At 38.5% G+C, this 15,374-nt stretch overlaps 1 protein-coding gene across 1 annotated transcript in view; it reads left to right on the forward strand.

Moving 5' to 3' along the window:
• Positions 1 to 15,374, forward strand: part of PDE11A (phosphodiesterase 11A) — a 103,334-nt gene that overhangs the window by 74,703 nt on the left and 13,257 nt on the right. The window contains exons 13-19 of the mRNA XM_058809522.1: positions 1,095 to 1,204; positions 3,769 to 3,859; positions 5,748 to 5,848; positions 9,521 to 9,598; positions 10,975 to 11,038; positions 13,886 to 13,960; positions 14,957 to 15,040. Of these exons, the coding sequence (XP_058665505.1) occupies positions 1,095 to 1,204; positions 3,769 to 3,859; positions 5,748 to 5,848; positions 9,521 to 9,598; positions 10,975 to 11,038; positions 13,886 to 13,960; positions 14,957 to 15,040 (603 nt within the window). The remainder of the gene's footprint in view (positions 1 to 1,094; positions 1,205 to 3,768; positions 3,860 to 5,747; positions 5,849 to 9,520; positions 9,599 to 10,974; positions 11,039 to 13,885; positions 13,961 to 14,956; positions 15,041 to 15,374) is intronic.

Below are 15,374 nucleotides of genomic sequence, written 5' to 3' on the forward strand. Positions count from 1 at the left end.
ATATTTGGGGATTCTTATGTGGTGTTGGTGTTCAGCCTTGGTTTGGTCCTCCAATACAAATGTATTTTGTATCTCTTGCATGTAATTTCCTTTCATGCTAACTAGATCATGTGGATAACTGAGGAGTGTCACTGGAGACTGACACTGTGAAAAGACAAGCGTTACAATTTTCCAGCTCAGCCAGTCATTTTTGCAGCTATTACGCCCTTCTGCTTCTGAAAAACCAGATTGTTTCTGCCATGGGTTAGAGAGACCCTAGCATCTCCTCCAGACAGGATCTGTTCAGGATGCTTGAGATTAGCAACAGCAGGAAGGGTTTTTTCTCTGCCATGGCCCTGTTCAGGCAGGAAGACTGCTATCACAAGTATCCAAGAGGAGAAGCATAGTGATAAAAAAAGGTTTCTATGATTATCTCCCCCATTCACATAGTCATGTCTGAGCTGCTTGTAGGGAATTTCATTGCATTTGTTTTCAAATGCCTCTCCCAAATTCAAGTGGGTATCTGAAGCAGAAATTTGAGACATTTCCTCTTTAAATCGTGCCACTTAATTTCAAAATGCCAGATTGAAAAAAAAATCTAATAGTTCATAACAGTTCCACAGAGTATATTTTATCTGGGTTCTTTTAAAGAACCAACTTAACATGTCAGCTATCTCTGACAGTAGGGATTGACTAAGATGGTCATCTCAGGATTGAAGAAATCAAAGTACTTCTCTAAATAATAATTTCAAAATTTTATCAGTTTATTTTTGGGTTTTTTATTTCTCTGATTAAAAAATCCAGTTCCTGTCTCAGTTTGCAGTTACTGGTATTTGTTTTCAGCTCTTTTTGCCTTTAGTGCCTCCTGGCTAGCAGAGAAATGGCATGCTGGAAATGCAACAAAGAGATAATAACAGATCACTCCAAGGACATTATCTATTCTGCTAACCATCTGACATACAGCAGGGAATAGAATATGACAATAAAGCATTTATCTTCTCCTTACTGAAACGTTCATGGTATCAAAACAAAGTTGACTGTTGCTGGATGGACTAACATTACTTATCCCTTTTGCTACTGATAGTTACAGCTGCTATTTTTTTTCCTGCTCTCAGACTGCAGGATTTCAGGAGATTCTAACTGAAATTGAAATTTTAGCTTTGATTGTGGGATGCTTGTGTCACGACCTTGACCACAGGGGAACCAACAATGCCTTCCAAGCCAAGTAAGCTTTCTAATTCTTACTATTTTAATTTGGTTTTCTTCCACAGGAGAGCAAAAGGTGACCAGGATAAAGAATGAAGCATTAATTTCAAGCCTTCTAGGCCAAGGCCAAGTACTCTTATTCCTGTGTGCAGTGAGGGACTATCCATCTTTATCATTCTCTGTTCCTTTAAGTAATTGCTGGCTTGTCCTTTGTAGCTGGCTGTTGAACTGACACCACATATTGAAATGTGGTGCCAAAACTTGATGTTCTTTTCAGGCTCAGCTGTTATTGATTCTGGTTTTCAACCCAGAAAGCACCTAAATTGTCTGTCTGGGTTGTTCTTGCTGACTGAGGTGCCTGGCATTAAGCAAAACCTTGTTCTGCTATTGCAGAGAGAAGAAAATAAGTGAAACTGAAATAATGCTTTCACAGAAACCAGGCTGCTGCCCTCAGGCACAGTGAAGGAGAAGTAGGTTTGCAGAAGGTTTAAGAGTGATACTTCTAACTGTGTAGGTAGGGGAACTTCTTAGACTAAGGTCAAATTCATTCCAAAATCTGCCTTCCCTGAGAATAGGAGGGACAACAAAAAGTGTCCGCAGCAACATCCTGGCCAAGCTGTGAAATAAAGCTGCCAGACATAGAGATTTCTTCAAATCCCTTTTTGTTTTCTTCACTCCCCAGTTCCTCTACAGTCAGAATATGAGGCCCCAAGGTATTCCTGTCCTTCAGATCCCAGTGAGCATTTGTAGCTTTTTTTGTTCTGCTACAAACAGAACAATTGGGGAGTGGTCAAATGGTTGTCCAGAGATATTTGAAAGGCAGAGTGATGCTGTGTTAGCCTGTTTTGTCCTACTTTTGCAGAAGTACTCTGCTGCAATGTGTGTATGCAGGGACTGCTGCATTTCTGGGGGCAAGGTGCCTCAGTGACCATCACTCAAACTGATGTTTCTGATGTTCACTAAGCTGCCATTTCCTGAGGTATTGGTGTTGCCATACAATCTCAATGAAACAATGACACTGTCTGGATCTTCAATCACCACAGCAGGGAAAATCAATTGCAGTGCTCAAAAGACAGAGCTCGTGGTGCAAAGGTTACCAGGCACTGCTAGATGCCTTTTTGCAGCTGAGTCTTGAAGAGAATCAAAATAGACGAGACAAATGGGAGGGAAGCTCAGCTGATTGATGTTTATGTTCCCAATTTACAAAAACGAGACCCAAGATTTACATCCTGGCCATTTTAGGCTCTGATTAAATTAACCACTTCTCTGCTGCACCATTATACAAGAGTATCTTTTGTGCAGAGGGATGGCTGAGTTAAAGGTACAGGGTTCAGCATTAGACTACTATCACTCATACTTGTTCTTTGACAACAGAGTACAGAGAGGAGGCTACCATTTTATGACTCCATAAAGAAACTGCTGAAGACATTTAATGAAAGACAAACATTACCACACATGTATAAAACATCCCTGAAAACAGAAGCTGGAGTTTTCCTAATGCTAACTATGATTTATTCCTCTAACCTGACATAAATTTAAGCATCACATTTTCCTATTTTATCTGCAGTGTCCAATACTGCTGTTCTGTATGATGAAGGTTCAAGAGGTATATGATGGAGGCAATATCACAGTTGTCTCCAATGGCTCTGTTATATATGTCAATATCACATTCTCTAGGGATGATGTTTCCTGGACATCCTTTTCTCTCATATAGCTGCATCTGATAATTAAGTATCAGTATGGCACAGTTTTATGGTATATGCTCCTAGGAGACTCCTTCTGTCTCTAGCATAATCTCTTATTCTCATTTCTTTGGAAAGAAAGCCCATCTTGTCACTTTAGGCTGGGTCCCACAAGTGAAGTACTTTGCCTGACCTACTTTGGTACTTGGTGAACAGTGACCATTCTGACAAGCCAGTCCCATTCTCTGCACTTGCCAGCAATTTGCAATTTTATATTATTATTCCATATATTTTTGTCCTTTAAACGTAGAAAACCAACCTGCTCTGTTCATTTTGAATCTGATCTTGGTTTAGACAATAAATGTGATGAGAAAATACATTCTAGAGATACGCTAAGCTTTACTTTTATATTCACTGCTCTCACTTGTGGTTTTTTTTTTAACCTTATTATTTGCAATTGGATTTTTTGTTGGTATGTTTTGGGGTTTTAATTTCAGAGTTTGTAGTTGGCCATTGTAAGCCCTTATGTTTATGTCTATTAAGAATTAAAAATAAAAGGTAGCAGGGGAACAGCTGATCCCAGCTCAAGGACATTACCTTGTGTCTTTACTGCGCAGTTCTGTGTTTGTGCTGTTGCTGAGGGACTTTGAAAGCTGCATTACAAAATTTCTTGTAGTTCCAGAAAAATCTTTATTCAGCTGGCAATATTTTGCAAAGCCTGGAACATAAATGTTTTGTATCTGGATTTAAATCAGTATTTTGATCTCATCAGCTGTCTTAAGTGAGGTTGCTGGAGTGGAGGTAGAGAGAGTGTCTACGTGCTTTTGTCACTGAATTGTCTCTGAAACCTGCTTCGTAAGCAGACGAGCAGGATTTGTTGACTTCCCATGTTCTGTTTCAGGAGTGGATCAGCCTTAGCTCAGCTCTACGGCACCTCTGCTACCTTGGAGCACCACCATTTCAATCATGCTGTCATGATTCTCCAAAGTGAGGTACAAAAGCATTACTATTAATCTCACTGTGAGCTGTTGGGCAGTTTCAGCTGGAGGAAGGAAATACCATGTACAGTACCTTTTTAATGCCCTCTCCTTGAGGAATTATTTATTGGTTACCAAAAAGGTCACAACTAGCACAAAATTAAACAACTACAAATGCTGATCACAGAGCCCAGAGATTATATCTGTCTCAATCAGCAAGGGGCAAGGAGAATTCATCCTAATCATATCGTCAGCTTTTCTCACTCTTCTTACATATATCCCGTTCAGTGGTTTAGAGGTAGCTGAAACAGGTCTTTACCTTTCCCCACAGGTGTCATATTCAGAGTATCAGAGCCATTCTTTACTGCACCAATTTAATTTCTTTGGCAGCCTTTGAAATCGGTATTTTTATTATTTTTTTCATAATTTAATACACTGTTTTTAAAAATTAAAATAAGTAATATCATGCTGTCCAAAGTATACTGATTGCTTTTCAGATACCTGTGAAGACAGAGCTCTTGCCTAGAATATCTTGCATATAACACTATACAGCATATACTACACCATGTATTTAATAACTGAGAAAAGTGGAAGAATGGACATGGAGTCCTTTCAAAAGAACAGATGCATTTTCGTAATTTACAGAGATTGGTTGCTACAAAATGCATTTAGTAAATAGAAACCCAAAACTGCTGTTCATGCAGCACAATTGGAGACCACAGCCTCATCTTCAGTAACTTCTGAAGAGATCTGGAATGTCTCATGATCACAGACAAATGGGAACAGAGTGTTGGCTTCACCTCTGTGTACACTGCCAGGGAGATCTGGCACAGAATTGCACCTCCACAGACCGTATCTCATATATGTCCTCCTACCATCATGATGATAGTAACCCCGTTGCTGGAAAATTCTGTTTTAAGGGCATTTTGAACTTCCTAAGCAGTAGATGGCAGTGCATACTGAATGTGGGCACTACATGACTAAATACCATCAAAATATGACTCTAGTTAGAAGAACTTCAATATTTATGTAGGTGATTAGGAAAAAAAGGCCTGTAATACATTTATGTATGCTAATATATGTGACTGTTGTCACAAATATAATTTCTTATGCTTACATTTAGTTTTTCATTAATTTTGTTTCTTTCATCTTATTTTCTTGAGAATTTCACAGAGGAATTATAGGATCTCTGTCCTGGTTGTTTTCAGAAATCCAGTTACAAAAGAACCTCCCCCCTCTCAAATAGCAACATCAAATAATTAAATTCCTTTCATTTTGGCCATAAAGCATCTTTCAAATTCTTAATCCTCAATCCCTTAAAAAGCAGCCAGTTGGACCCACAAAGGGTGTGTAAATTGCATATATAATTGTGGTTCTTTAGTTCACATAGGCAATGGCTGTATACACTGTAGGACAAGACAGTAATGGGCAGAGTGAGCAAAAGGGCTGCTTTGAATGAAAAACTGATTTAGTGTCCTTGACTGCTCTAACAGCAGTTTGTGTGCATGCAAGCACCAGCACAGATAAATCTATTAGGATCACTACTCAAAAGCTCCAATACGCAGCTCCCCAAAACATTCAATAAGATGAGAGATTGAGATGTATCCACAGTTTTTCCCCATAAACTGAGTCTGTGCAGGGTTAGAGCAGAGAGTAAATCTTTACTTGACAGGCTATCATTTCTGCGGAGTTTAGAAAAACATACCAAGTGCTTGATAACAATCATCAACTCTTCTGCCTCAATATAATCTCAGCAGCATTAGCATTATTATTTCATCATAGTTTTGCCATGAATCAGACAAGGCTTGTGTTACAGGGCAACAGTAGACTAACAAGCTAGAAAACTTTTTTTAAAACTATATTGATTGTTAGCCCTTTACCTCTTTTATCTCTTTCATTATAGGGTCACAACATCTTTGCTAACTTGTCCTCTAAGGACTACAGTGACCTTATGCAGCTTCTAAAGCAATCGATATTGGCAACAGACCTCACTCTGTATTTTGAGTAAGTATTGGCATTTCTGGTATTTGATGAATGAAAATTCAGAGAACTTACTCTAACGACCTATTAAATACCAATAAGGATATATAATATGAGAAATTAGTGTTCAGCTATGGTTGAAGAGGTTTAGTCCAATACTTAGTATCTTTTAGACTAATAGATATGTCTCAAGTGTCCAAATAAGTTTTGCTTTAATGTGTAACATGTCTGTATCAACCAAAAGCAAGTGAAATCTTAGGTTTATACTTCAAAACAATTCCAGGAACCAGTTGTAGCTCAGTTCTATAATTTTTCTGTCCCTTCTATGATCATTTCTTCAGGCACATAGAAAATCAATGACATTTGAGAATTCTTTTCCACCATTTCAGCATCTCTAAACATTTGTGCTAAGAAATATTGTGTTTAGTTACAGACCCAGTTACAGACGTAATGAAGGAGACACTTTGCTGCTTTGAAGATGAATTATGCCAATTCACATCACACGATGAGAACAGTCTTAAAAAGCTTAACTGTGGAGAACTACACTAGGATGTCTCTCACCCAGATTCTTCCCTTTCCTTGTTTGCAAATCAAATCTCAAAGTAGATTTCAAGTTGGTCCTGTATTTCAAATATTGTTAATTTTTACCAAGCTCATCCCACTGAGGATGTGTGGGAGGATGCACGTAGTCAGAGGAGGAATGGTGTCACCATCACAGTGCACTTCTGACATCTGGCATTAGCAGTGCTGACAGATGTGCAGTTTCAGTGCACTGCCTTCCCAGCCATGACAATAAGTCATCCTTAGGAATTTTTGTTTGGTGTCTATTAGCATTCTATCCTGTCTGTCTTTCTGCCATGTCTCAAGTGAAATTATTAGAGTCGTACCGGGGGAAGTTTAGCTTAGGTATAAGAGAAAAAAAATTCACTGAAAGAGTGGTTAGACATTGGAATAAGTTGTCCAGGGAGATGGTGGAGTCACCACCTTTGGAAGTATAAAGGAGTTGTCTTGATATGGTGCTTAGGGGGAATATGGTTCAGGGGTGATGATGGTGGTGCTGGGTTGATGGTTGGACTTGATGACCTTGAAGCTCTTCCATTCTGTGAGATACAAGGACCATAGGTCCTCTTGTCTCATCATAAATCACCGCTGCAGAAATGTTTTGTGCTCTCAAGGAGGACATGAGTGACCAGGACTGAGAGGACAGCTGCCCTGGCACAGCTCCATGTGCTCCCCCTGGCCAAGATCCTGGAGACCCTGGAAGAGCCAGAGGGGGCTCATGGCAGTGCCTTGGGATAGACCCCATTCAGACCCAGATGTGATGGAGCTCTCTTCCCTCCCTGCCTTAAGCTGAAAAACTATGTGGTCAATTTGTTTGTCTAGTTCAAGTACAGAGAAATAATGTCCAAGAGGGACATAACTGAATTTCGAGATTATTTTTTCTTACTTGCATAATTGATTTTTCATGCTGCATAAATCAGAAGACTTTTAGCAAATGAGGCCTCTTTACTCAAAAGTCTGCAGATACATTATTTTTTCCTCTTGTGTTACTACGATTCATTAATGAGGTGGTAGCTATGCTAGTTTATTTCCAGAAGTGCCTGAAAATCACTCTCTAGAAACATTGGTGCTTTACATTTTTTAAAACCACCTATGTGAACAGCTGTTTCTACACAAGTACCTAATTTGTTTTTTCAGTTTGCTACGTCGTCAATATTTTTGTAGAGAGGGGAATTCTCATATCAGTATTCTTAAAATGACTGAATCTAATGATCACAAGCTCCAGGTATTAAAACAGCAACAAAACTGTTGCAGAGCAAGACTTTATGACCTTCTCAAGGCTTTACTTTTATACAAACAAACAAAAAGATGACTCTCACTGAAAGATCAGATGGGAAATAGTTTATAATTCTAGATAACGACACTTGCAGATAATATGAAAAGTAAAAGCATGGAGCCAAAATGAAGTTTATGGAAATTCATCCAAATGATGTCTTGAGCCAGTGGGCTGTAGAGCAAATGAATTTGTTATACATAGGAAAACAACCTCCCTTCAAGGCAAAATGCAGCCAGAGTCAATGTTACTCAAAGACCCTGGAAAATTATTATAATTCAGTTTGTTTCTGAAATTCTGCCATATTATATTTGCTTATTAACAGAAAACCTCATCATTTTGGATATCAAAAAAAAAAAACAGTAGGAAATGCTAAATTGTTTCATCATATGTGGCTGCTTTGCTCTGGTTCAGTCCTTCCTACACTGAAATTTCTCTGTAGAGCTGGACTACTACTTCTCTTTTAGCCTAACATAAGGCCTTGAGACTCACATTTTCAATTACCATTTATGGATCTCTACATTTTAAATTTAAATATTTTAGGTTTTTAGCGTGTCACCTTCCTGTGCTTTCAGCTTAAAACATTCTTTGCCTGGTTTTTGTTCAGGAACATACATATGAATTTCTCAGAATATTCAATACTTCTAAAGGAAATCTCTTATTTCCCAAAGTATAAGGGATTAGATATCATGCAGTCATTTATAGCCCTCTTCTCGCTGCTGAATGAAATCCACTATAGAAAGGCTCTATAGTATGAGTGACTGGTCACATATATAACCATGATAGTCAGGGACCAGAATAATGCAACCTGCCCCACACCATGTTCTGGAACACAGAGTTTCTGGAAGTGTGCATCTCCTTGTATGCAAATATGTACTGGCTGCCATGAGACTGCACTGTCAATAATCACTGTCCAAAGTTTCAGTCTATTTGAAGTAAATGTAGAAAATAAAAGACTGCAAACTCTCTGCTGTTCAGGAACCTAACTACATTTCCTCTTGACAAAGAGCACAGTCTCATATGAGATGGGGCACTACACTGTCCCTTAGGATATACGTATTTATTTGCTTTCCAGCTTTGATACTCATATGATGTGTCACTGGGGGAAAGTTGCTCCAAGATTTTGTACCTCAGCTTCTGTTACGTCTTGGGCAGGATCTATTACATATTTGTAATCACATTGCAAGCAGTAAGAGCTGCTTGGAGTCTCAGTGCCATAAAAGATCACAGACTATGATGAATCAGAATTTTGATGCTTAAAGGCAACAATCAAGCATTAATATGTTCTGTCCATCTCATGTTTTGTCCCTGTTTGAGGACATGAAGAAGGTGTGAGAAGACAAACCATGGCACTAAGCAGGGAGACCTAGTGTCCGGTCTGTAGGAACTATGAACTCAAGACAGCAGCAGCTCCTGTGTGTCTCTGTTTCTTTCTGTGTGCTGGAAATAACAAATTGCACAGCTCTGAAAAACCCTTCAGGATATAGAAGTAAAAACCATTTTGCAAGGACAAGAAAACAGAAGCATGTGTGTATTTCTGGGGATTCTCTACTGTCTGTCTGTCCACTGCTGTAGGTGAGCATTTCATGCTTCCATGGAAGACTGAACATTTCAGAGCCATTCATTTCCTTATTTGTGGAGACCATAAATCCAATATTGCATTTACTAGGCAACTGTGACATTGATAAGAGACATTTATAGAAGGTGTTCGGAAATTAGTATGTTTCGCTTAAATGGACTGTCAGTGTAACGGCTTTAACAATAATACATGAGGTGCAGTGATTCCGTATCACACAGAGAGCTGTGGTTCTGCTGCCCTGGAAGTGTCTTATTTCCTTCTCTGACAATCTGTTTTTTTGCAGGAGAAGGACCGAGTTTTTTGAGCTTGTCAGTAAAGGTGGTTATGATTGGAATATAAAAAACCACCGAGAAGTATTTCGGTAAGCACCGTTTTCTCTAGCTTTCTGGTTATTTCGAAGTGTAGCCATATTTGTTAAAGGAATGTCATGTATTGTGGACTGGAGGCTTAGAATAAAAGAGAAAGTGTCTTGTTTTAAAAATACAATCCATGCTATGAAATACATGGTATGATTTTTTTTCAACATTAGCAAACAGCTGGGATTAATCAACATGACTTCACCTTCTCCATATCTCCCACACACTCAGTCCTGTTTTCTTCCCTTTCTCCCAGCCTCACCAGTTCCTGTTCAACCCTTCTGCTCTTTTTCCAGAAAGTATCAATATTCTGCCTCTCCACACAAAGATCTTTCCTGTCTGTTTCCCTGATCCCTCTTCCTCTCATCTGTCTTTTTTCACTAGCCATGCACTTCTCTGCTCTTCCAGTGTGTACCTGGGAATTTTCTTACACAGAGTAATCTTCCAGCCCTCAGGAATGCCCTGAGCATGCATCCTATTGAAAACCTCAGACATTGTGGGTGGTTTGAGTAGATCACACTTTGTAGACAATAAAACGTGTGTATTTGCATATGCATGCCTGGTTATGTCTCATTTTATCTGACATTTCATTAAAATTCTGTTATCTTTTGGTCTTTTGACAAAATATTGGCCATTTTCTATTTTCCATACCATTTCACCCATTCCTAATTTTAGATTCAGGCAATATATTTGATGCTTCATTTTCAGTGCCCTTGTTCTTCATTTAAACTTTCTTAGACTTTTATCTGCATCATGTACTGTACATAAACGCTTTCTACAGCTGAACGGTTTCCTTCTCCTAATGCATATAAAACATGGTTGTAGCTAGATATTAAACTACAGTGGAACCGTATAGCTCACAGTAAATCTTCAATTTTTATTGTAGATGAGCAGTAGAAACTGCTTAAACAGTGTCTGGGATGCCTCCTGTGATTATAGGCTCTCTTGCTACAGCAGTCACTTACAAATAGGCATATAAATTAATCCAGTTGCAGGTGTTATTATGTAATAATACCCTTACTTCTATCATGTGAAGCACATGCTTTCTAATATATTATAGGTATTAATGTAAGTAGTGTTAGAAGTATTGCAAAATTAGCAGTTACTCCCTTGCAATATCATTTCTTTTCTACTGTGCAATGCAGAATACCAAAATTCATCATCTTATGACCTGCAACACATTAAGATTCTGAGGCACAATTGTAATGTAAAAGCCACGCTGATGGCTAAGATTTCAAACATGTCATTCTTTTCTGGAGGAAAAGAAGGTGCCAGGGCTGACATTTTATATAGGTATTATTTATTTATGCGTCCAGAGCAGAGTTGTTTAGAAATTCAACAAAGGTTGATTCAGCTTGTATTGTTCATTTCTGTTTTTCAGATCAATGCTAATGACAGCCTGTGACCTTGGAGCTGTGACCAAACCGTGGGAGATTTCAAGACAGGCAAGTCATGATTAATAGCAGGGCTGGGAGGAGGCGGGACTGGCAGGACAATATTCCCAGGGCCCTGGCTTGCAAGGGACCAAAACTGGAATCAATTTACAGCAGTATTAATGCTATAAAAAAATAGCAGGGGGTTTCTGCAAAAAATGGTTTATTGCGTAATCGTTCCCTGTACACATGCTGCTGCGTACATCTGGCTTTACAACCTCTTCTCTTACTAACATTTTAAATAAATACCCAAAAATGGATGGATTAAACCAAAAAGGCATGTAGCCACATATAGCTGCATTTACTTGTTTCATCCCAAAGTTTTCCTTGGCAGTAGTAGGGTCTTCCCTAAATCAAAAATACCAACAGATTATTTGCAAACTTTCATTTGCATAAAATCTTCAGTAGATATGATAAAAGAAATGTATTAATTTTCTTAAGAATGTTGCAAAACTCCAAGTATGGTATAGGGCTTTCTTTTACGTCCTGTACCCCTGTACCTAGAAACCAACAAATAAAAATTCAGAGTTCTGCTGCTGAGTAGGCTCTTTAGAAATATACATAAAACATAGATCCAGCAATCCAGCATTGGCAAACAGGTACAATATAAGAAAGCGACCTGCCCCAAAACTCTTGTCCTTTGCCCCATGGTTTTCTTTCTAGACATCTTTCTCTACCCAGAAAACCATCCTTAATATTTCCATGCCAGTCATTCTCTGTCCTTCAGTGAGGCCCAGAACAAGCCAGTAGAAGACAGACTGTGTCAGGTTTTGGAGGAACTGACAGCATCAAGAAACAAACAGAAAACATACCGGTGCAGCTGGGTTTGGGTACACAGCTAGAGGAAGTTTGGTCTAACAGCAAGTAATAGTTACAAAGATGAGGTGGAAAAGAGAAAACTAGGCCAGATAACTAGACATGCAGGAGCAGGCAGATTCCTTTGACAAGGAAGTATTAGAAGCTGAAAAGGATCTATGGAAATTACATGCACATCAACTGAATAAAACAAACATTTATGGAGGGAGGGCTTCACCTCAGCTTTCAGTTTTGCCAGGTGAGTCTTTTTTGCTTTATCAGCAGACTGTGGCAACAGTTCTTTCTAAGGCTGTTGCTCTACTTGGCCAGAACATAGTCACCTTGCATGGAAATCAGGAAAGCTGCTTCTATCCTGCAGGGGGAAATTGAGTTACAAGAATTTTCATTGCCACCTGGCCACTGCTGCAGTGTGTGCAATCCCTCCTCATTTTTCCTCCTTAACCCAGTTAGCTTCTGCATTTTCATTGACAGCCAAATGTCAGGCAGGGTCTGCTTTCCTAGTTGTGAATCTTTGTGCTGTGCTGCTGAATTAGTGCTGGAGTCTCTGGCAAACTGGGGATTTCCATACTTGTCACTCTTGAGGTCTACAGGTGAAAAGTCCCCTGCAGCTTAGTTATACAGGTTTACTTTATATTGAAAAATTCCACCTGGGATTTCTTGAAGCATTACCCCATTGAGCAGAAGTGCTAGTAAGTCCACAGAGGTAAAACAGGAAATAGCTGAACCTTAACTGTGCCACGAGAAAAAAACCAAACATACTTGAAAAAAAGGAATAAAGGCCAGATGTAAGATGGAAAAATTCAGGAAGAGAAGATTGAAACAGGTAAAGAAAAAGGGACGTAAGGAGAACAGGAACTGAATAGCACTGAGGGACAGGGATGATACTATGCCTTGATTATTTTTATACAATACACTTAGCAAACACCTAATTGCTGATAAGTTGTTCAATTATTCCTCTTATCTGGGATATTGATCCAGAATTTTATTAAGATTTAAGAGTACTTTATAACATCACCTATTTCCAAATCATTTTGGTACTCCCCATTTCAACTGCAAAAAGCTTAGCATTTGTGAACGTTATCTACCATGCAGTTGCTAAAGCAAGAAATTTAGAGATTTTATGACATACAGGTTCTCTGCTTAGTTTACTCTCTTGTGTCTTGGCATTATGAAATAATTTCCTAGCTTAAAAGCAATACACTGGCATGACAGGAGCTTTAGTATATGAATGCCTCTTCAGTAGATTGGCTTCCAGATTTTTTGCATCTGAAAATGTCACATGTGGTTATGTTCAAAGCCTCACATATGACAGGAGTACAGTACTATATCAGACTTCCTAAATTTCCTCTGGTTTCCATAACTAAATTTATTTTTAAGTCTTGTTGTCTTCTAAAAAGCACAGAGCTCTGCAGTGAATAGAACATTTTCATTTGCAAGAGTCAGAAAGATGCATTTTAATTTCCAACCTACCACTTCTTGATTTTAAATCAAGATTATCATCACAATCTGAGCCTATACTTAGATATCCAGATCCTATATTGATGACAGTCATGGGGAAAAAAAGTAAAGCCTAGTGGAGGAAAAAACCCTTTATGAATTCATATTAGATTAAGCAACAGAGAGTATTGGTTAATTAAGTTTCTTTGATAAGCGAAGTTGTTATTATAAGGCAACAGCCTGTAAATAACCAAAGAGCTCTTGCATGTTTTACAAAGCATTTTTACAAATGTAATAGTGGATGCCAACAAGAAGCTATCATTTTCTGGTTTGGTCTCAGTTCTTAAGTCGTTATAACTGCATTGAGTGTTACCTTGGCAGTGCAATGTAACTCCCCAAGTCCCTGTGCCTGACTATGGCTGTTTATACCCCTTGTATGCCCAGTTCAAAAACCTAATGAACACATGCCTGATGTCAGTCCTGTAAGTGAGGTTATTCACTTCTGTACAGTCAAGGACAGGCTGAAGTCATAGTCTGAGCAAAAACTCATTATCCTAAAGACTGTGTAACAAAAACTCTAATCTTTTACCATGACTTTTATTTTAGGCTGCTGAGCTGGTGACCAGTGAGTTCTTTGAACAAGGAGACAGAGAAAGATCTGAACTCAAACTCACCCCTTCAGTAAGTTTTTTTATAATTTCTGAAATAGTTACTAATTTGAATAAAGGAAAAAAATATCAATGGGCTCATTCAGAAAAATGAACTGTATTTTGTACATAGAGAAACCTCTGTCCAATAAGGATATGCATTTATAAACACATATAAAATAGCTCTCAGTCAACACAGTCACTTTTGCCCTTTCACAGTCCTTGAGCCCTTTTACTAGTTTTCTGTATCTATTCCTAAGATTATCCAATTAGTGAATTTTCTAAGCAGCAGGTGTTGGGTTTAATACATAGAAGTGAAGTAAAAACTCACAGCTACCTATGGAAATCAAAATTGCCAGATTTACTTTATGTTGCAGCTGTATATCTGTGTTATTTGAAATGCATTTCTATAAGCATACATGTAAATATACTACTGTGATTGAAGGGATAAAATGGAATTGAGTGGAATAAAGTCAGATTGGTATAAAGTGTCAAACAAGTGCTAGGAAAGTCTCATAAATATTGTCACTGAACAATTAGAAGAGAAAGTCTTATCCAGGTTGAATAACTCAAAATGTGGAGCAACCATTATCTGGAGGCAACAGGAAAAGGGTAACAGAAAGTATTCTACAGAATTTACCGGGGAGGAAGATAGCCAGCCCAGATCCATCACTGTTTTGTTGAGCTGCAAAACCCTATGTGAGAAAAGAGAAAATTCTGCTCAAAGGTATCTGCTTTACGTTCCTACTGGAGGTTTCTTACCACCTCAACTCCAGCTGTGGTGCATTTATTTTACACTACAGAATTATAAACACAGAACACATTCAGCCTAAAAGTTTCAAAACAGAATTGAAAATAACCAGTTTATTTTTCATGCAAAGCAGTGAGAAGGCACCTGCAGAGATTGAATATGGTTTACAAAGTGTTCTGGTTGTGAGAATTTGACCATAGCTGCAAAGTGCTGGATGATGTGTCTGTAAAATACTCAGTGTAATTAAAGTATGACAGTTTTGTTTCCTTCTCAATTCAGGCCATTTTTGATCGGAACAGGAAGCATGAACTACCCAGGTTGCAGCTTGAGTGGATTGATAGCATCTGCATGCCATTGTATGAGGTAATTTTTACTTACTGCTCCTGTAGAGTCCAGAGGAGATTATTCTTGTCTCTCAGAGTTAGCTTTCAGAGCAGCCTTGAAGGCTATTTGAACTCTTGTCTTACTTTGACTTTACCAAAAGTCTGAATTCCATTAAGAAATCTTCAGATTCCCTGAATCTGTCTGTAAATATCTGTAATGTCTGTAAATTCCCCTCTAAGGTATAAAAGCTGATAGGGTTTATTAGAGACAAACTGATTCTCATCATGGTGAGGTATGGAGCACTAGAGGGACAGTCTCAGTAGGTGCTGTCAAACTTGTTTCAAATCTGTGTAATGCAAAAGGAAACTCAAGG

This window comes from Ammospiza caudacuta, chromosome 8 (assembly GCF_027887145.1).
Source record: "Ammospiza caudacuta isolate bAmmCau1 chromosome 8, bAmmCau1.pri, whole genome shotgun sequence".
In the NCBI taxonomy this organism is placed as follows: domain Eukaryota; kingdom Metazoa; phylum Chordata; class Aves; order Passeriformes; family Passerellidae; genus Ammospiza; species Ammospiza caudacuta.